The sequence below is a fragment of the Lachancea thermotolerans genome (genome assembly GCF_000142805.1).
Source record: "Lachancea thermotolerans CBS 6340 chromosome H complete sequence".
Taxonomy (NCBI): domain Eukaryota; kingdom Fungi; phylum Ascomycota; class Saccharomycetes; order Saccharomycetales; family Saccharomycetaceae; genus Lachancea; species Lachancea thermotolerans.
The window spans coordinates 811,442-831,111 of NC_013084.1; the positions used below are offsets into that span (position 1 = coordinate 811,442).

The window sequence follows — 19,670 nt, forward strand, 5'->3', positions numbered from 1 at the left end:
AAAGAATTAATTATCAGTTGAGTATAGGCTTCGGAAAGAGCACTGTAGTTTTCCTTTGTAGCTCTTGCAGATAATTGGTATTTCGAGGGTTTAGAGGAGCCGGGTAAAAAGTGATTACAGAAATTGTGTTTAAAGATGCCATGAACAAAAGAGGAACTAGTTTAGATCCTCATTGCGCGCTGCTGGAAACTGCCCGCTAGCAGGTTCAATCATGTTTAAGCAACTGTCTCAGCTTGGAAAAAACCTCACTGACGAGCTGGCAAAGGGCCTCACTGATGAGTTGAACGAGGGACAGTTTGATAAGAATAGCGACATACCAGTCGAAGTCCAAGCAAAGCTACGAAAGTTTGAAAAGTATGAACAAAAGTATCCCCTGCTTCTTAACGCGTACAAGTCTGAGAAAGCAAAGAGCGAGAAGCTGGCGGCTGTGCAGAAGATTTTGAGTGAGAACACACCCATTTCTTCGATAGACGATTACGATTCATTGACAAGCTTCTTCAAAAACACCAACCTGAAAACCGATATGCTCAATGATGAGATAAAGAGATTGACTTCAGAAAAGAATGAACATTTGAGAGAAATACAGGATTTGCGCGCACAAAAAGATGTTGCAGCGGATAAAGCCTTTTCAGAAGGTCATTCTGAAAAATCGGAAGGGCTAGAGCAGGTGAAACAGCTTGAACAGAAGATTTCCGAGTACCTTAAAGACATTGAAAGCCTCAAGCATGAACTGGCGGCCAGGGAAGAAGAAAAATATGCTTTTGTAAAACAGCAAACAGAGATGAAAAATCAGATTGAATCTTTAAAGGGCGAAAGCACAGACTTTGCTACTGCATCGAAGAATTTGGCAGCGACTGAGAAGTTGGTTGATGAATTCAAGAAAAAGCTAGACTCTGAGCGCCAAGAGCATACTAAGTTAAATTCAGAACTGACCAAACTTGAAGATGAGGCAGCAAGAAAATCTGAGAGGATTGTGAGCTTGGAAAAGCTTATAAAATCAGAAGAGGAGGATGAAGCTCTCTCCAAACAAGATCCTGTTTCTTCAGGTACTTCTCAAACGTCAACGTTTAAATCTAAGAAAAAGAAGAAGAAGGGAAAAAGTCAAAATACAAGCAGTAATGCCAAAGTGCTGCCCTCACCCCCATTGCCTGGGTCCAGCGCTGATCAAAAAAGCGATTTAGACAATCGGTTGCACGAGACATTGAAGGACCTTCAAGAAACTCAAGAAAAATTGAAAGTGATCCAGTCCAAGTACGATGACTTAGTAGCCGCCAGTGGCAATTCAGAAAGTTTACAGCTTGAGCTTGAAAAAACAAGGGGAGAGATTGAAAAACTTGAAGTGGACAACGAACGTCTTCTTCGTGAATTGCAAGAAAGCAAAAAAGAGTTGAAGTTCAAATCTGAGGAGGTTGAAAATGTGAAGGATCTTTTGAAAACAGTCGGGAACGAACTCGTCGAAGCAAAAGATACGATTAAAAACTCTAATGGCGCAAGCGAGACTGAAATGAAACACCTCAAGTCACAATTGGAAAGCTTGAGAAGTCAAAATTCCGAAAACATTAAAAGCTATGAGACTACCCAGAGTGAATTAAAGCAAAAAGTTGCTTCCCTGCAGAAAGAAAAGTCTGAAACTGAGAAAGAGCTAGACGATTTGAGAACTACGCTTAACAAGCATATGCAGGAAAAGAGTAAGCTTCTTACAGACTTGAAACAATCCCATGAAAAAATGAGCATCTTGAATAATGAGAACATCACTTTATCGGATCAGGTTAAGAATCTGAATGCGCTGAAGCGCTCAGAAAGTTCCTTGAAATCGTCTCTGTCACAAAAAGAGAAGACAATTGTTTACCTCGAACAACAAGTCAAGGAATATAGCTCTAAGGAAGAAGCTTCAAGCAGAGCACTCAGAGAAGCCAAAATGGAAAACGGAAGATTATCCAATAAGATCTCTCTGGTAAGTAAAGAATGCGAGAGCTTGAAAAATGAACTTGAGAAATCCAAGACCTCACTCGAAAAGTTCATTAAAGAGAACGGCGGTTTGTCTGAGAGGCTTGAGATTTTAAACGAGAAGTATGAAACTTTACAGGATATGAAAACAAACTCGCATGAGCAGGTTGAATTGATACGGAGGCAATGCGATGAACTGAATGTTAAAATAAAAGAGCTCAATAAAAAGAACCTTTCTCTGGAAGACGAGCTAAACGAGTCCGTTAGTGCATTGCAAGAAAGGACCCAAGAGGCGTCTAGTATGCGTCGCTTGCTTGCCGAGAGACAGTCAGACAAGGACTTCCAAGTTCAAAAGCTTGAGCAGAGTTTTGCGGCAGCTTCAGAAGAGAAAAATAGACTTGAGAGCGAGCTAGCGTTGCATGATGCCAAGACAAAGCGTACCATAAATGAGTTAAAAGAAGTTAACGATGATTTGCGGGTACAAGTTCAAACCTTGATAGCAAAAGAAAAGGACTACGAACAGGAGGTTGCAAGACTCACTTCTTTAAACAAAGAGATGCAAACAACAAGGAATGAGTCAAGTCAAAGTTCAAACGAGCTCAAGGAAGCCCTCGCTAATGTTAAGGCGGCTTTAATGACCTCGGAGAAGAAGCTTCGCGAGATGGAATCCTCAAGCGAAAACATTAAAGAGCTTAACGATGATTTGACTAAAAAGCTGGAAAGAATATCCAAAAACTATAAGCTAGTGTCTGGTCAGTTAGCCGCCATAAAAGAAAGGAACGTCCCTTCGCGTGGGCCCAGCAGATCCAATTCTGTCTTGTCCATATCAGATCGGGCTTCCAACGAACCACCATCTCGCCGTGGCTCCTTCAATGGTGAGACTGTGATAGAATCGCAATCGGAGATTAACGATAAAATTGCATATATTAAAAACGTCCTTCTAGGGTTCCTAGAGCACAAAGACCAAAGGAATCAATTGCTTCCCGTAGTCTCCACCCTTCTTCAACTGGACAGTAACGACGAAAAGAGGCTAATGGCTATACGCTGACCATTTCTACTTCAGACCTAATGAGCCTCTGGCTGGCTGCGAAAAAAAAATCGAATTTGGCTTCGAACTCCAGAACACACCGCTATATAATATGGATCTGATTTCATTTTGGCTGTAAATGGCAAGAGCTGCAGATGCCGGCGCCGAAATCTTGTTGAGGGCGTTGCAAATACAAAGAAAGATCGATAGCTATTCGTTGGCAGCTTTTCCTTCCGATTTAACGCCTCTGGCTGGCACCGAAAAAGGCCCGTTAGTCCGTTTATCAGTGGAGAACGAACTACCTTAAAACGCACGTGATATCATTTTGGCTGAAAATGACAAGGCTTCAAATGCCGGTACCGGCATCGTGGCAAGAAGTATATAAAGGTCACACAGGTATCCCATATTGATGGATCACCAGAGAAGCCGTCCCAAGTATATTCAATTAACTAGAGAAATGTCGACGTACTCTGAGAACAGCTTCAACTCTGATTTTTATCAGGAAAAAAGACCTCGCTACCCTGAAAGCTTATACCAAGAAATTCTTTCCTACCATAGCGGTGACCTCAAACTTGCTATCGACGTAGGTTGTGGCACTGGGATATCTACTCTTCCGCTCCTCAAGAGTTTTGAGAGGGTTGTTGGATGTGATCCTTCTTCAACTATGCTAGAATCTGCCAAAAAATTCAAAGACAAAATTACCGTGAAAGACATTAACCGTATAGAATATAGCGTTTGCGGTGCAGAAGACCTCACGTCTTTATTTGCTTCCGATTCAATAGACTTGGTCACAGGCGCAGAATCAATTCACTGGGTTGACGAGGAGCGTTTTTTTAAGCAGGCCTTTCAAGTATTAAAGCCTAATGGGACACTCGCGTACTGGTTCTATGTCGAGCCCATTTTCATAGAACATCCTCAGGCGAATGAAATATACGAAGAATTTGTCTATGAGGACCCAGCCTACATGGGCCCTCAATGGAAGCCGGGAAAGGAGAAACTCAGAGTTTATGGGGAGCAGATTAGAATACCTGAGGACAAATTCACAGATATCGAAAGGCATGTGTATCGCCCTTTAGTATCTAAAGAGAAGACGGCATACTTTTATGGTCGGGATTCGATGACTGTCGATGATTTACGGCAGTACTTGAGGAGCTGGAGCGCCTACCATACTTGGCAGCAGAAATTTGGCGAAAAGGGCTGCGACGTCGCGGAATTATTGCTTGATGAGCTCAAAAGCAAATGCGGCTGGGATGAAGCCAATACAAGGCTCAAAGTTGAATGGGGCACAGCGTACTACCTGGCACGGAAAAAAGCGACAACAAAATGATAATCTGACAATTTAGATATCGTTTCTGTGTTCCCAAAATTGTACTTATGGTGCTGCCATATTTTCAAGGCCGAGTTCAAAGTACTTATTAGTTTGATAGGTTTATGTATGTTTCGCAATTTGTTAGCGAGAGGAAATGGTTTAAAATCCAACATCTAACTCTATAATAGAATAATTTTCGAGAGGCTAACCTTCCTGTTGGAAGGATTTGATATAGTCACTGCCTCCTACGCATTCTGCAACAGTCATTTGATCATTTCCCAAAATTCTTCCAACATTTATTCCGACCTGGACAGTTTTGAAAGCTCCATCGTGCTCTAGTATTAAGCCCGTTCCGCTCTGCTTCCAGTCTTGGATATCTCTATAGATGCTTTCCTCAGTCCTCAAGCTCTGGTCTTCCACGAGTAACTGCCAGTCAAAAGTGTCATGGTCCCACAAAACAGCCTGTAGCCCAAACATACGTGAAATGGCGCGAACCCTATTGTCAATGGCACCATAAGGGGGCCGGAACCATTTGGGCAAGTGGTGTCCTGTAGCGTTCATTGCCCAGATAGACCACTGCAGCTGTGCAATGATTTTTTCGTTCGACAAGCTTGGCAAAAAAGGATGAGACCAAGTGTGGGTGCCGACTAAGTGACCCCCATCAAGGATCTTCTTATACACATCTGGGTAATTCACAATATTGATGCCCAAGTTGAAGAACGTGGTTTTATGATCCAGGTTATCGAGCAGCCTTTCCGTAGCCAAAGATGGGCCATCATCAAAAGTTTGGGAAAGCTTGCTACAGGTGAACACATCGTCTGGTGCCACACAATGATCGCAGTCAAAGGAACAAGACTCGCGCGGGTTGGCACCACACACCCCTTGCTCGTAACTCCTATAGTCAGGGATTTGATCAAAGTCAATGAAATCCATGGGGATGTAAGGTGGATCAATCCCGGGCCATTCCTTAAGGCCAGTGAATTCTGTAAGCCATTCGGGAAAAGGTGTCTGCGAATGGCCCACACGCACGGAAATAAGCCCTCCCACAGGTTGACCCACACCAGAGTCGTTTGATGCAGCCGAAACAGAAGCGACGACTGCAGTCAATAGAGCAACCTGCTTGCAGGAAAGATGGTCAAGAACACTTATTGGAAATTTCATAACTGATGTGCACAATCCTGAATTTACAGAGGGAAAGGTTTTTGAACAAGAAAAAGATCCAAAAGTCAGCGCCAATAAATACAATTTTCCCTCAAAACACTCTACACCTTCTGCCAGCACATATTGGCGCTAAAAGTGAAACTATCCTGTGTTTCCCACAAACACAATGACGGCGCCAGCTCTGCTGACGTCTCAGAAACACCGTGAATGCATATTGAAAGGCGACAATTTAATAGAGTCACCATATACGGATGAAATAGGTGAACGCAAATTCGTTAGTTGTGATCCGGATCGAAGACTATGTAATATCAAACGGATGCGGTTGAATGGCGAATGAGCCTCAACCCTTAAGATCACAACAGGTGCTTGGTGAAGGGGGGTGAGAATGCCAAGGAGGCAAAATTGCTGGAGCTGGAACATCATGGACGAAAGTTCTGGAACCCTCGCACAAATGGGGATCACTGCGCGCAAATGGCATCTGAAATTCAGATATATAATAACGTCGTGTTCGCCTCTATGAGCCCTCCGTCTGTCGCTTTTGTATTTTAGTATAACACACTTATAGCCCACTCTCCCCAAGTGTACTTCCTTAAAATTCACTCCAGGTACAATGATTTCTCGCAAAGTTTCGATCAAACAAATTCCAACAATCTGCCGCATGTTCAAGCCTAAATCGACCATCAAAACAACCACATTTCCAACATTTATAGCACGAGCGAGTTACGGCAGTTATTCTGTCGCGAACCGCTCTAAAACTGGCGGCGGACAGAAGCCCACTGTTGTGATCAGCTCCGACAACGATGAGATAGAAACCGTCGGCGGTCACGTGCGTGTTTGAACACCCGGTGTGTACGATAGGTACAGGTTTATAGCAGACTTCAATGGCATATGATATCTTAGGTATGGAACAAGCATTCTGAGCAGTAGTGCTACTGCTCAGAACACTTCTCACCCTAGTAGACGGCTAGTTCATATCACGCGGTCGTACCACTGCCCGTTCACTTGACCGCCGCGCAGCGAAGTCGCTACGTCCCTGCGAAACTGGTGTGGATTCGCGGCGAGAACGTCTGCTGCGACCTTGTTGAGGGGGTCTGTAGCATTGGGCTCTAGGAATAACATGAGGAGGCCTATCAGGATACTTTGCACGTCCAGAACGGGTGACCAATCTTCCCTCAGTATGTTCAGACAAACATTTCCCTGCAAATCTATGTTGGGGTGGAATATCTTGCTCAATAGCGTCACTTTGGGTGGTTCAATAGGGTACGTGTCCTTGAAGGTGGCGCAAAACTTGAAATGTCCACATTTGTAGTAGCCCTCATCTGGTGTGATGTTGATGTAGAGCCTAGAGTTCGACTCGCACTCGGATACATCAATTGATACGCATGGCGGAATGTCAAGCGAAGCCAGATCTTTGCGAAGCCTGAGCTGGCACGCGCTAACTGGTGCGTTTCCGGGGGCAGGGATCGTGCCGTTTTGCCTTGCTTGCTCCTGCTTTTGTTTCTGTAACTGGCGAAGTTTTAGCTTCAAAAGGTTAGCAATTGATGCAAAATGAGCAACGGAATCTCATTACAACATACCATCGAATCGGGAAGGCGGCTCGCCGCTGTTTTTTTAAACCGTAGGCCAACGGCTTCCAAAGTCTAAAATGTCAGAATTTGATTTTCGACGTTTGACTTCAAACCTCACACACACCCCGCAATAAAAGGTAGCGGCGGCACGCAATCGTGGCCTCGCTGGAAGAACTAAGGCTTTGATACGCTGCCGATTCAAGTTAGGAGCGTTTGCAGAATAACACTGTGCTGGCGGCGTTCGGGGAATCCTCCGGGGTCTGCTGACAGGCTTGGCGGTACCTCAATATAGACCGCTTTTTGGGACGAATTTCGCACGCACTACATATCAAGTTCGGGCTGCGCAGCATAGTACCCAGCGCGCACACGATTCGGCGCTGGCCAGGAAAGCAAACCGTCTAAACCCCAGGCGGCAATGTGTGCATTAATCGAGTAACGTGACTCCGTACAAACTCGCGTGCACAGTGATATCCACCGTTGCTGTCAAGCACGTGCCCATGTGCCCGGGGAGACACAATTTGGGTCCTGCTACATCACCACAGAGTGGCTCGGTGTGTGATAAGTTCCAAGTTCTTTTCTTTTTACCAGTTGTTTACTCGAGATCTTGAAGATGCCGCGTGTAACGTATGCTACTGCACAAAGCTGATCTAAGACGCGCCCAATCATGAGCAATCATCAAGCCATTAGCAGCGCGAAGGCTAGCTCTTCGTCATTTCTCTGATGTCACGTTACACGGACTCATGACGCTTTTTAACTTCTTTTATCGGGACGAGACCTCTGGTTTCGAGCACATGACACATCTCAGTGAATCATGGCTCGTGACTCACCTACAACAACCTGCAGGCCAACTAAGAAATTGGCCTTACACGGCACCAGCGCACATTTTGCACATTTTTTCCACGATCGAATGTAAAGAGTGTCTAGACTGACTCATTTTCGCAAGAGTCCGCGGCCGCATATAAGACAGACTCGAACTGGAATGAGCGCCGAATCTTTCCGTTAAGTACAGGTAATAACGACGAAGACCCTTTCGAGCCGTGCTTCTGAACAAAGAGTTCCAAAAATTAACATATTCCCACATGCGTCATCTAGTTTCCATCAAGGACCTTACTGACAAAGAGTTCCAAGTTCTGGTCGACCGCGCCGAATACTACAAGAAAACGTTCAAGTGCGGGGACCTGAGCGCAGCACAGAAAAATCATGTAAAACTGCTTGGCAAGACCGCTGCTCTCATTTTCTCTAAAAGATCCACCAGAACCAGGGTTTCGACAGAGGGTGCGCTCTCGTTCTTCGGTGCGCAGCCAATGTTCCTGGGCAAAGACGACATCCAGCTGGGCGTGAACGAGTCGTTCTACGACACAACTAGAGTAGTATCGTCAATGGTCTCTTGCATCTTCGCACGTGTCAACAAGCATTCTGAAATCCAGGAACTTACGAAACACTCGAGCGTGCCTATCATCAACTCCCTGTGTGACATGTTCCACCCGCTGCAAGCCATTTGTGACATCCTGACCATCAAAGAGCATCTAGACTATACAAAGAACAAGCTCAAGGTGGCATGGATCGGTGATGCCAACAATGTTATCAATGACATGGCGATCGCATGCCTGAAAGTCGGTATCGACGTTTCTATTTCCACCCCTTCGGGAATTGAAATGGACCCCGAAATCATCAAGGCTGGGCAGGAAGTGGCAAAGGCTAACGGTTCGAAACTGATCGTTACCCACAGCTCCACAGAAGCCGCGACTGGCGCCAACGTGCTGGTCACTGATACCTTTATCTCGATGGGCGAAGAGTACGCCAGAGTCGCTAAACTCAAGCAATTCCAGGGCTTCCAGATAAATTCTGAGCTGTGCTCATACGCGGACCCTAACTACAAATTTATGCATTGTCTGCCAAGACACCATGAAGAAGTGACTGACGACATCTTCTACAGTGACCACTCGATTGTGTTTGATGAGGCCGAAAACAGACTGTATGCAGCCATGGCTGCAGTAGACGTGTTTGTCATAAATAAAGGAAACTTCAGTGCTGGTCCTGATGATATTCTTAATTAAGTGTGTTTTACAGCACGACACTGCCAATCAAATTTATAGAGTTAAATAACTTCATATTTGAAAGCCGTGTTCAATTCAAAGAGAGCCGATACAAGCCTGGTTAAACTATGGGTTAATACTAACTGTTGCTTCAAAGACCGGGCTTTCATGGATGACGACACAATTTGTGCCGTCATCGAAATTTCCCTCCTCAAAACCGTGCTCTTGCTGCATCTTCTGGCATAGCGTATTTGAGTAAAAAGGTTTTACGCCAGGTTGGAGTAGTGCAATAGTTATGTGCGCAACCTCATTAGCGCAAGAGAGACGGGGAGCCGCTTTTCCGGTAGTCCTATCTAGCACGCAATTCTCGGGTAATTCCGCCACCAGCGTCACTATGCTGCTGTCCCATACAACACTCTTGACTTTGAATTCAACTTTGTCGTTAGTCTTTATGAGAGTATTCTGAAAAGTTTGGTTTCCCTCACCTTTGACTAGTAAGTGATTGTATCGCTTATTGAACTCACACCATATATCTTTTTGTTTCTGAGTACCCCTTTTGCCCGTTGCGACGTGGCACAATGTGATGTGAAACTCTGGTTGAGCCTTGTTCTCTTCAAAGGCTTTGATAACGGATGAAACATCGGTCGATGTCTCTACTCGCGAAACGAGGTCACAAATAGCCTTTATAAACGACTGAGGACCCTCAATGTTTGCCGAAAAGTAACTGGGTTTCAACTTGAAGGCTTTGCCCTCAGAGCTGCTGCTCTTGCCGATTTTTTTGGTTGTTGTTGGCGTGTACAGAAGACTTTTATCAAAGGCTGCTTTTATGTCTTCAGCAGGCGGAATGGAGGGAACTAAGACTGGATAGTGGTGATTCAATTCTCTCAGGATCTCTTTTGCATTTATCAATGAGGAATCAGTGTCACGAACTTGTAGATTAATCACCAAATCAAACATATTATCAGGGTCCCGATCGGGCGCGACAGGCTGGTATCTTTTCAAAAACCCTCTCATTATACCAAGTACCTTTTTCTCTCCATCAGAATCAACTTTAATGCTTTGATGCCTGTCGCCTCGCGCCATAACCCTTTTAATGGTGAGGCGGGAGGTGGCGTCGATGTCCTCATATGGCAAGAAAGAAAGTGCAACTATTTTGACATTGCAGTCATATGGAAGATACTTCTCTTTCAGTTCTTCAAACCACTCAAATAACTGCTTCCTTTCTCTAAATTGATGATTGTTGCGATCTGTGACTACAGCCTTTATATTATCTTTTGCAAGAAGCTCTAGAGACCTTTTCATCAACAAAGATTTATCTTTCCCAGTAATATCGTCGTTTTGGACATGACTCCAGGTTTCTGGAAACAAGTTTCTGATCGTCAGAGCAGTGGTGGTCTTGCCACAACCTATTGTTGCTACCGGAAACAGTAGAAATTTTGTATTTTCATCAACTTTATTGTAATCGATAGCGTTCTGGAGCTCCAGTTGTTGAATGACCTCACTATTCAAAATTTCCATTCCAGTCAATCCATAGTCTTCTAGAAACACCTTTCGAAGTTTTATTATACCTGAATCCCTCATATATTCTTCACAAATTTTCGGATCCGCATCAAGAATTGGAATGACGAAGTCCAGATATTTGTTGGTGATAAATCGATGTTTCTTGAAACTGAAAACGCGAGATTTCGTCGTGATGTACTTTTTGGTAGCTTCTCTCCATTGTCTGTACATTAGGTAAGGTTCCTCGAACTTGAATTTGAAAAAGAATGCAGATCCGTCTCGCAGTTTGCACCTAACAACGAAGCCCTCTATTTCCTTGTTTCTGTAGGACCCAACGCTAGCACATTCTTCCAAGAATTGCCGAAGAGTGGTAATGTCATGCTTTGTAAAGTACTCAATCGTTTTGAAACCGTAAGCCAAAGCAAAATCATGAACTTCATTCATGGGTAGAGTCTGAAACACGCGCTTGTTAATGTTAATTCCATGTAAATAAAGGCCTGCTGCATCTTTTGTATATTCAAGAATGTGCTCCTCGAAGCTGTCATCACAGTACTCGGCAACAGCGGTTGCATTCATGTTAAAAAGTGCGAGTCCGAGTTCTCGAGGCTCGAGACCATATGATTCCAGCTGCCTCTTTAAAAAGTTTTCTCCTGCCATGGAATGGTTTCTATCAGTATCATCCCTCTCGCCTGTGGAGTGTTTGGAGCACACTACTAAAGAACCATCTTCAAGTCCCGAAACGAAAATGATACAGCCGTTTTCTTTGACTGTGACTTCGTATGGTCCTAAAGTGTTAGCTGCGAGCCAATCCCACTTGGTGGTGCTAACTTCATTTATGTTAAAGAATTTATCATAGCCGCGCGCCACGATGCGAGGGTTTTCGGGATCGTCGAGAGTAAACAGGCCGCGCGCATTGAGCGGAAGCTTTATATTGTTTTTGCCGTAGTCCCACTCGTTAAATTTCCAGCTAAAAACCTCTTTATTGGTGTTTTTGATCTGGCATTTGTGCTTATAAGATCTTCCTCTCTTTGGCAGCAGTGTTGCCGCCTCCAATTCCTTCACTAGCTTTTTTGAGTCTTCAGCGGTCTCGAAAACCATCGCCCTTGCTTGTTCAAGCCTGATTATGACTCTTGAGTCGTTCAGGTCAACCCGTGTTCTACTAGGCCAAAGCTAGAGAACAGTTGAATGGCTTCAGTTTAGCGAAACGCATCTAAAATATGACCTCGTGACCTCCGCAAATCTCAAATACTCTGGTAGCTTCTTAAGATTATAGGAACTGATAGTGGTTGGTGCTTCCTCAGAAAAAGACATCTATGGACGAGTACGACGTGGATGGCGCAGATATCCTGGTACTCCGCGAGAAGTTGAATCGGGTCTCGCGGCTTTCGCTCAACATAAATAAGTCGCTGAAAAAAATAGGAAAAGCCACCATACAGTCTAGTGAGCTTTTCACGCCCATTATTCAATCAAATACTGCCTTAGGTGTATTGCAGCGCAACATTGAAGGTAGTCTAGATGCTGTTTCTTCTATAAAGGATTTGGCGAACGACGCTTCAAAACATGAGCTCGTGTTGACGCAAGGGATCGAAGCTGTGGGGTTGAAGCCCTACATTAAGGCAATTCGCAAGCTTCAGGGCATACAGGAAAGCATGGATTATCAAAACCAAGTTTCACCAGAGTCAAGCGAATTTCAGGGTATCAGAACACATTTATCGCAGATTGTTCAATCCAGTGAAGAGGCGCTGAGAACGCATTTCACCATTATCCTGCGAAAGATCGAACCTTTTGATCCACAAATTAATTTGAACAAAAAGGTACCGTTTCCTTACTACGAAGATAGTGACTTATCACAGCTCACAGACATAATAAATTTCTTTGGCGGGTCCAGTAGTTCGCCTTTGGTGGCCATACTTGCCAATAATAGAAGCCAGTTAATTCTAACCAGCTTGGCATTTTTAGAGCCTTTTGCTAAGCAGATCACGACAAATGAAAACGTGCCCTATAGGAAAGGCAGCAGCGGTTTTTTGAACTATACAGAAGCCTTGCTCGGCTTTATTGCCAATGAATACATGTTTACAGAGGACATTCTTGCCAAAAAACCAAGCTTCCGCGACCAAGTGTTTGCGAACATCGTTACACCGGTACTCAACAACTATGTGAAGCTTGTGAAGCTCAACATTTCCCTCATAAAAAAGAATGTCTTGAATGTTGGCCTTTTTACATTCGAGTTAAGCGACTGCGTCGGTAATGCCCTGAAATTTCTGAGAAATAAACCTTTAGAAAATTACACCCCTCTAGTTAGTTCCCTCGATGAGTCTACTTCGATATTGCAGTCATTGTTCCGCGACTTGATTGTTTACATTGAGAGTAAAGCTTCCCAGCTCTCCCAATTGCCAAGCGATAATGGTGTGATTGAGTCTACGATAGATGTTATGTCTCGACTCCGGAAATTCAGTGAGTATAAACAAGGCTGCCTCAACTGCATAGTGGGCATGAGGCGGGAAGAATGGCTTCCGAAAGACTATAATGAGAAAGAGTATACCCTACAAGAGCGCAAGCAGATTAATAGCAATACCGCCTTACTCTCGTGTTTTTTTAGCGATTGCATCGACTGTCTCATTGTTTCTCTGGAAAGGAGAGCTCAACGAATTCTCATGCCAAACCAAGAACCAGACATAGCGAATCCTACAAGCCCTCGCAATACCTTCAAGCAGCGCATTGGATTTTTCTTGATTACAAACATAACACTAATTGAACAGATTGTTTCCCGGTCAGAACTAAACTCAATACTAGGTGAACGAGGTAATGCCCGGCTTGAGAAACTGAAGAAGCGCTATGTCAACTACTTTGTTTCTGATTGGCGAGCACTCACTTCGAATTTGCTAGACGCTGTTTTTGTTGATAGCTCTGGCAAAGTTTCGGCCAAAGATAAAGATCAAATCAAAGAAAAGTTCAAAAAGTTCAACGACGGATTCGAAGAACTTGCCTCAAACTTTAAGCATTTTAGGATATCGGATCCTGCAATGAAGAAGCTTTTGAAAAGCGAAATTAATTCTTTGGTACTGCCCTTATATGAAAGATTTCATGGACGTTACAAAGATTCGTTCAAAAATCCAAGGAAACATATTAAATATACTCCCAACGAGTTATCCACAGTTCTAAACTCGTTAGATAGGTAGTTGATAAGACTATATTTGATGTATATCTGTATTCAAATAAAATAAACCTCAGCAGCTTGAATTTGGTACCGCCTATGCAGGGATAAAAGTTCACTAATAGTAGCAAGACAGGGCTTCGCACCACAACTTTTCTTTGCTCATTGATTTGTCTGTGGAGAGTCACTGAATGTTATATTTTCTGGACTGCTTTCAGAGCCTGCAGTTGCTGAGGACGTGGTTAACTCTTGTTTTGTACTTGCTCGAGTATATTCCGTTCCAGCCGGAATTTTAAACGCTTTCTTAAAATCTTCAAAAACATTGTTACCATCTGCCACCCCTGAAGAATACTGTCTTGAAATTATTGGATGGGTTGGTACGTTATTTTGTAATGGGTGCCAGCTATTTGAGTTCCGGTCGTACAATGCTGTTATGTCAACAGATGCCTCAGTGGCATCGTCCGCGTAGTCGTCGAGGGACTCTTTCGACTGCAAAAGCGTATCCAAAGTTTGATTGGCTTTGGGACTGAGAAGAGGCTCCATATTCATTGTATCTTCGCGTTGGGTGATAAAACTTGCAGCAGTCTCTATTGAAGAACGAGGTGATGCGGCAGCAGAAGACGATCGGCTGGGGACAATGTTACGATCAGTGGAGATATCCGGGCTGTTCAAAATATCGTTCAGGTCGCTATAATTCTCGCTGGAATTTTTGACTGTTGACGGCAAGTTATCTTGAATGCTTCCTCGCCTGCTTGGCCCGTGTGCAAAATTCAAAGGCCTCAATTTGGGAGAGCTTTTCAAAATAGAGCTTGGCAAATCAGGAGAATCCAGTCGTGTGCCATTGAAAGAAAACGACGATGCAATGTCACCACTTTCTTCCTCGAGATTCTTTTTTTGGGTGTTTTTTGGGTCCACCCCGTCGTCGTCATACTCGTTTGAGCTCGTGATTTTGAATTTTGGAGGACGAAGAACAGGCGCTACTCCATCAGCTGCCATAACTTCTTGATATGTCGGAGGGTCTCTTGGTGCACGAGACATTGGGTCCGTCATTGCTTTGAAAAGTGTTCGCGAAGGAGGCTCGTTTGCATCAAAAGGAGGAGGCTCGAAGCTTGGGGTACGAATCATATTTATTGGTCTTGCTCTTGGTGAGGATATCGGGGACAGAGGAATAGCTTGTGGCGATGTCAGCTCTGGTTTGATGTTGTCAGGTTGATAGACATTCGATTTCAACTCTGGAGATCTCAGGATGAAGTCGTCGAGCATTTTCGGTTGACCGTCAGCTCTCCTCGAATGAAGGCTGATGCTGGATCCTCCGTTCCGAATGGGGGACAAAGACCTGGGTGAGAAAGTTCCACGTTCTTCTAAAGGCATGACTTCCGGGGACAGCGCTGGCGACCCAATTACCTCCTTTGGAAAGTAGAGGTTTGAAACATGATATAGATTCACATTCAAGTCTCCGAATTCAGAACAATCCGTCCCTGGTATAAAAGTATGAGTATCATAACTGGGCAGAAGAGTGTTGGCGTGCGAGCACAATTTATTCAAAACGTGTATCGGTGAATCGATGCTAACTTCATAGTGCTTCTTCTTTCCATCCAGATTACGAGATAATCTTAAGCAAATTTTAATCCAGTGGTTTGCTTTAATATTCTGATACGAAGTATCCGGGTGAATTCTCTGCTGTAAATTCAACCTTTCAGGTATGAAAACTTGATAACCAAATTCCTTTGACACTAAGTCTCCGTTGCTTTCATCGATCAAAAGATTTCCAAGATTCTTTGCCTTCGAGGCATTCGCGTTGCTTGGTAAGTTTTCCAACACAGGAGCCTTGTGCTCGGCGAGAAGAAACTTTTTGGCGGGTTCTAATCTATGAACTTTCTTATTCTTGCAGTAGTATTCCATTGTTTCGGTGAGGTAAATTCGAATTCTGTGTAGGTTGACCTTGTCCATGGGCGTTATCTTGAAAGCTATAGGAAGGAAGGCATCAAGCACAATATCCTTAGATGCTATCACAATGTCATAGTGAAGTTGGTCCTCCCAATCACGGGATATGGCTATCGGTTCTGTTTCCTCAACTGACGAATCTGATGGTGTTCTAATAACTTCAAGGGGGAGTCTTGCATGCAGATTGGACTTGAACGCACCGCTTCTTTCAACGTTAGCCGAAAGTGTGTATTCAACAGATCCGAAGGCCGCCTGAACGCTCTCGGGACAAGACAGTGGAATCGTCTGCTCGAAACCGTAAATATAGTCACCGGGCTGAAAAATGAAGGGCTCCCCACCCGAAGACGAAGACTTGGAAAATAGAGAAGCATTATCACTGTTATTAGATAGCGTTCCAGCTAGTAGGTCTGATATGGACCGCGATCTCTCGCGTTTTTGACTATCAGGCGACGTTGCTTTGCGCAAAATGTTACCGATAGGCAGGAAATTTGTACCCTGATTTTTTGGCGGAGATGCAGGCGTTGCTGCGTTGAGGTTGATGTAGCTAACGCTGCCTCGCTTATTCTTCAGCGGACGGTACAAAGATGCGCAACTTCCTTTTAATAAATCATCAGCATCCGTCGAACCGCTGCTGTGCACGTTGTTGTGTTCAAGTTGGAAAAATGGCCATGTGTGGTTTACTATGTCTATAGTCTCCAGGAATTCTTGTCTTCTGGGCGGAATCCCCTCTGGCCACTCTGTTCTGGATGTTCCCTTGAAAGTGAGATCTATCGATTTTATTTTACTGGGCTTTAGAACGCGGATTATGAGAGTTCCCCTCAGAAGACCAGGGGGTCTCTCCTCCCACTGGTGCTGTTCAAACCCCTGTAAGAATAAAACTGGTTCAGCTAACTGGATGAATATTTGAATCGACGTTGTCTGGGTCAACGGCTGAGCAGAGTCCGCGATCTGTAGGTCTTTATCAACCGGGAACATCGGTGAGTTCCCAGCATCTACGCTAGAACTCATTAGTGCCTTTCCTTCGTGCGTGTGTGTATCAAAGAATGGGAAATGAATAAAAAATCGTATTTAGTATCCGTATTGCAGCAGTCAAAGTAATTTTGTCAAATGCTAAATAAGGCTGGCTTATCTATTACTAGCCGAATCCGAAGGCCTTGGCAGTTCCTGCGCACACGCGACATAAAGTAGCGCTGTTAATTGCGTGGAAGTGGTGCAAGCAAGGGAACTGTTACAAATTCTAAGTGATAACGCACCCTCCGGGCTACGCTTGGATCCTATATTATATCACGTGACCATGAACCATGGACTTATTTCTCAAGGAGTTTCAAGATGTCGCTCAGCTGCGCTAGCCGGTCACTCGAATCGTTGCCCACGCTCTTTAGGAGCTCGTTCACTTTAATGAGATCGTAGTAGTTCTCATATATCGTGTTTTTGATAGTATTATTAACTTCAGTCTCTTTACCAAGCAGAGTATTGTGAGCGCTCACTAGTTCAGAAAGTGTGCTTTCTGAGATTTTGAGAGTGGGGGGCTCAACGCAGTCTTCGGAAGCGCTGGCAACGTCCTGGTCTACGCTCTCATGATTTTCATTTATATTGTCTGAAACTGGGGATTGTTCCTCTCGTAGCTTGTAAAAATCCTGGAGCTGTTTGCGCTTGTCCTTATCAATCTTTATTCTGATTGGCCTCTTGTGGGTGATTTGCTCTGCCATCGAAGCACATTCAGCTTCTGTTGTGTATCGCTGTCCGTTTTTGTATTGCTACATCACATCATCAAGTCCAAAAAACGATCATTTCTTAAGGTTTATTAACGAAACTGCGACTTACGAACAACAGATAGCAGCGAGAAAACTCAGCATTAACGAGCGACCGTGATCGATTTTGAGACATCTGAAACTCCCTTGCATAATTACGAATTGACAGCTCTTCAACTTAGCTTCTCAGGCGCTTACAACTTTGCGAGGGATTCCTCATTTCAACGAAAAGCAAAAGAACCTGTCGTTGGTATTAAGAAGAAGGGGTCATGCGTCTAAACTGGCCGAAAAGGCAGTCCGCAGTGATTTCAAGGGATCCACATTCGGGGAATGAAGATCTCTTATCGAGCGATGCTTCGCTCAAAGCCGCGCAAGCGATTTTTAAGAAACATAGCTTTTCATCAGAGGACGGGCGTCCAGATGGCTTGGCCGCACCCTCAGTACAACCGAGGCATAAAACTGGCAATACGACACGGCCCCACCCATCGAAAGCGTTAAAAAAGCGCCCAAGAGCTGCTCCAAAACCAAGCATGGCTTCTCAGACGGCGGCACCTTCGAAGCAAGTAGCTCAAGTAGCTAACTCCGCAGCTGCGTGTGCAGCCGCTGCAACAGCTCAAAAGACAACATGGACCATTGAGCCACAAGGAAAGCCGAAAAACAAGGTCGCTCAATATTTTACTCCAAACCAACTGAAACCACCAGTGACCTACTCGGCTTCACGAAGCAATTCTCGTTCCGGATCAATCCGCAGCCGATCCTCTTCAAAAAGCGATGATTTTGCAGATATTGTAGCTCAGCTGCAAGGCAACCATGATGCTGCTCAGTCTCAGCGGAGTGCGAGGGTTGGGAGCGTTTCACCAAGGGCGAATGCTTCATCGGACAGTATTGCCTCCTCGCATATGAGTTCTGATGAAATGGCGCAGGCACATGCAATTAATGGTAGTAATGGCCCTCCGCTATTATCATCCATTTCTCCACGTCATAGTGTCGCAGGAAAGGGTTACTCAGACTTTCACTCTAGCGAAGTGGAGAATAACTCCATTAAACCATCGGAAACTCCTACCTTCTTAAATGCACGAGGAGTTTCTACTAGAACACTGCCTGATAGGAGATCTCCCCCGAGAGTTTACCTCAAAGATACAGACGCGGAAAATGCGTCAACTTCCTCACTGCAATCTTCAGCGTTTTCAGGCCTTCCTAATGGAGGCGCTGAAGTTTTGAGTGAACCTGAATACGCCGAATACGGTGTTTCTCCTAATACTAATACAAATCCTTATAGACACGATTATCCTAGATCATCGATAGACCAAAGCAGTGGCACTATGGATCTCAACTCAGATAGGCTTTCTTATGAGACATTAAGCAAAATGCCTGTACAAGTCAAATATCATGGCACGCTTCCGGATCTAATACCGAACCACAAACGAGAGAAAAAGAGAGGCAGACTCAGCTCATTGTTTGGGAGGAAGCACAAGATCGAAGAGGCAGACGGAAGCCAAACAGATTTAATACAACAAAATGACGTCGCGGTTGTTAAGGCTACACAACCAACACGGTTAAAGACAACTATGCGGGCACAAAGCGAAGACCAGGCAGTTTCATCTGCTAATGAGAGCAGCGACGAATACGAAAGCGGTTCAGAAGATGAATTCGGTACCGCAGATAAGAAGAAGAAGCCAAGGAGGCGGAGAGTTCACATTCGAAGACAGATTAAGAAGGCTTCTGGCCACCATAATTCTAGTGACAAAAGCTTCAATGAGGATAAACCTTGGAAAAGTCACATTGATATTGGTTTTGTGACGCAAGCTGAGCGAAAGCGATATGAAGGTATGTGGGTTACAAACCGTAACTGCTATCTGGAGCTTCTGCCCTGGTGGCAGACATCGGGTGAGCAACAAGTTTATGTGCCAGATGAGGGGTTGATACTGAACCTCGTGGTACTTGACATCTGGAGTCGAAGCAACTTACCACAAGACAAGCTCGCCTCGATTTACGATATGGTCGACTTTAGAAAAGACGGCACTCTAGAAAGAAAGTCATTTATTGTGGGTATGTGGCTCGTCGACCAAAGCCTATACGGTCGTAAGCTACCCGCCAAGATAGAACCCAGGGTTTGGGAAAGTGTGGACAAGTATGTGGTGAATGTCCCAAGTGAAGCTCAAGTAGGTTTCAGTCATAAAGACAAGCAGAGACAAATCAAGCAAGAGATCAAGTCTTTGAAGAAAGATCTTAAGCGTGTGCAACTATAAAATCTGCATTCAGGAACTCTTCCT

General features: G+C 44.4%; 10 protein-coding genes across 10 annotated transcripts; 5 read left to right on the top strand and 5 right to left on the bottom strand.

Moving 5' to 3' along the window:
- Nucleotides 1-211: 211 nt before the first annotated feature.
- IMH1 (Imh1p) lies at nt 212-2,995 on the top strand (the record flags this gene model as incomplete). Its single annotated transcript, XM_002556239.1, has 1 exon — nt 212-2,995. The coding sequence occupies one exon, from the start codon at nt 212-214 to the stop codon at nt 2,993-2,995; it is 2,784 nt and encodes a 927-aa protein (XP_002556285.1).
- A 388-nt stretch (nt 2,996-3,383) lies between these two features.
- On the top strand, nt 3,384-4,301 carry KLTH0H09460g (class I SAM-dependent methyltransferase; the record flags this gene model as incomplete). The annotated part of the gene is made up of 1 exon (XM_002556240.1): nt 3,384-4,301. The coding sequence occupies one exon, from the start codon at nt 3,384-3,386 to the stop codon at nt 4,299-4,301; it is 918 nt and encodes a 305-aa protein (XP_002556286.1).
- Nucleotides 4,302-4,487: 186 nt separating this feature from the next.
- On the bottom strand, nt 4,488-5,444 carry KLTH0H09482g (KLTH0H09482p; the record flags this gene model as incomplete). The annotated part of the gene is made up of 1 exon (XM_002556241.1): nt 4,488-5,444. One exon carries the CDS (start codon nt 5,442-5,444, stop codon nt 4,488-4,490), a length of 957 nt encoding a protein of 318 aa, XP_002556287.1.
- A 969-nt stretch (nt 5,445-6,413) lies between these two features.
- UBC12 (NEDD8-conjugating protein UBC12) lies at nt 6,414-7,024 on the bottom strand (the record flags this gene model as incomplete). The annotated part of the gene is made up of 2 exons (XM_002556242.1): nt 6,414-6,965; nt 7,022-7,024. 2 exons carry the CDS (start codon nt 7,022-7,024, stop codon nt 6,414-6,416), a joined length of 555 nt encoding a protein of 184 aa, XP_002556288.1.
- Nucleotides 7,025-8,091: 1,067 nt separating this feature from the next.
- ARG3 (ornithine carbamoyltransferase) lies at nt 8,092-9,069 on the top strand (the record flags this gene model as incomplete). Its single annotated transcript, XM_002556243.1, has 1 exon — nt 8,092-9,069. The coding sequence occupies one exon, from the start codon at nt 8,092-8,094 to the stop codon at nt 9,067-9,069; it is 978 nt and encodes a 325-aa protein (XP_002556289.1).
- A 105-nt stretch (nt 9,070-9,174) lies between these two features.
- Nucleotides 9,175-11,646, bottom strand: TRL1 (tRNA ligase; the record flags this gene model as incomplete). The annotated part of the gene is made up of 1 exon (XM_002556244.1): nt 9,175-11,646. One exon carries the CDS (start codon nt 11,644-11,646, stop codon nt 9,175-9,177), a length of 2,472 nt encoding a protein of 823 aa, XP_002556290.1.
- Nucleotides 11,647-11,861: 215 nt separating this feature from the next.
- On the top strand, nt 11,862-13,727 carry EXO70 (GTP-Rho binding exocyst subunit EXO70; the record flags this gene model as incomplete). Its single annotated transcript, XM_002556245.1, has 1 exon — nt 11,862-13,727. One exon carries the CDS (start codon nt 11,862-11,864, stop codon nt 13,725-13,727), a length of 1,866 nt encoding a protein of 621 aa, XP_002556291.1.
- A 137-nt stretch (nt 13,728-13,864) lies between these two features.
- Nucleotides 13,865-16,654, bottom strand: ALY2 (Aly2p; the record flags this gene model as incomplete). Its single annotated transcript, XM_002556246.1, has 1 exon — nt 13,865-16,654. One exon carries the CDS (start codon nt 16,652-16,654, stop codon nt 13,865-13,867), a length of 2,790 nt encoding a protein of 929 aa, XP_002556292.1.
- A 299-nt stretch (nt 16,655-16,953) lies between these two features.
- On the bottom strand, nt 16,954-17,355 carry VPS51 (Vps51p; the record flags this gene model as incomplete). The annotated part of the gene is made up of 1 exon (XM_002556247.1): nt 16,954-17,355. One exon carries the CDS (start codon nt 17,353-17,355, stop codon nt 16,954-16,956), a length of 402 nt encoding a protein of 133 aa, XP_002556293.1.
- Nucleotides 17,356-17,666: 311 nt separating this feature from the next.
- On the top strand, nt 17,667-19,646 carry KLTH0H09636g (KLTH0H09636p; the record flags this gene model as incomplete). Its single annotated transcript, XM_002556248.1, has 1 exon — nt 17,667-19,646. One exon carries the CDS (start codon nt 17,667-17,669, stop codon nt 19,644-19,646), a length of 1,980 nt encoding a protein of 659 aa, XP_002556294.1.
- Nucleotides 19,647-19,670: the final 24 nt, after the last annotated feature.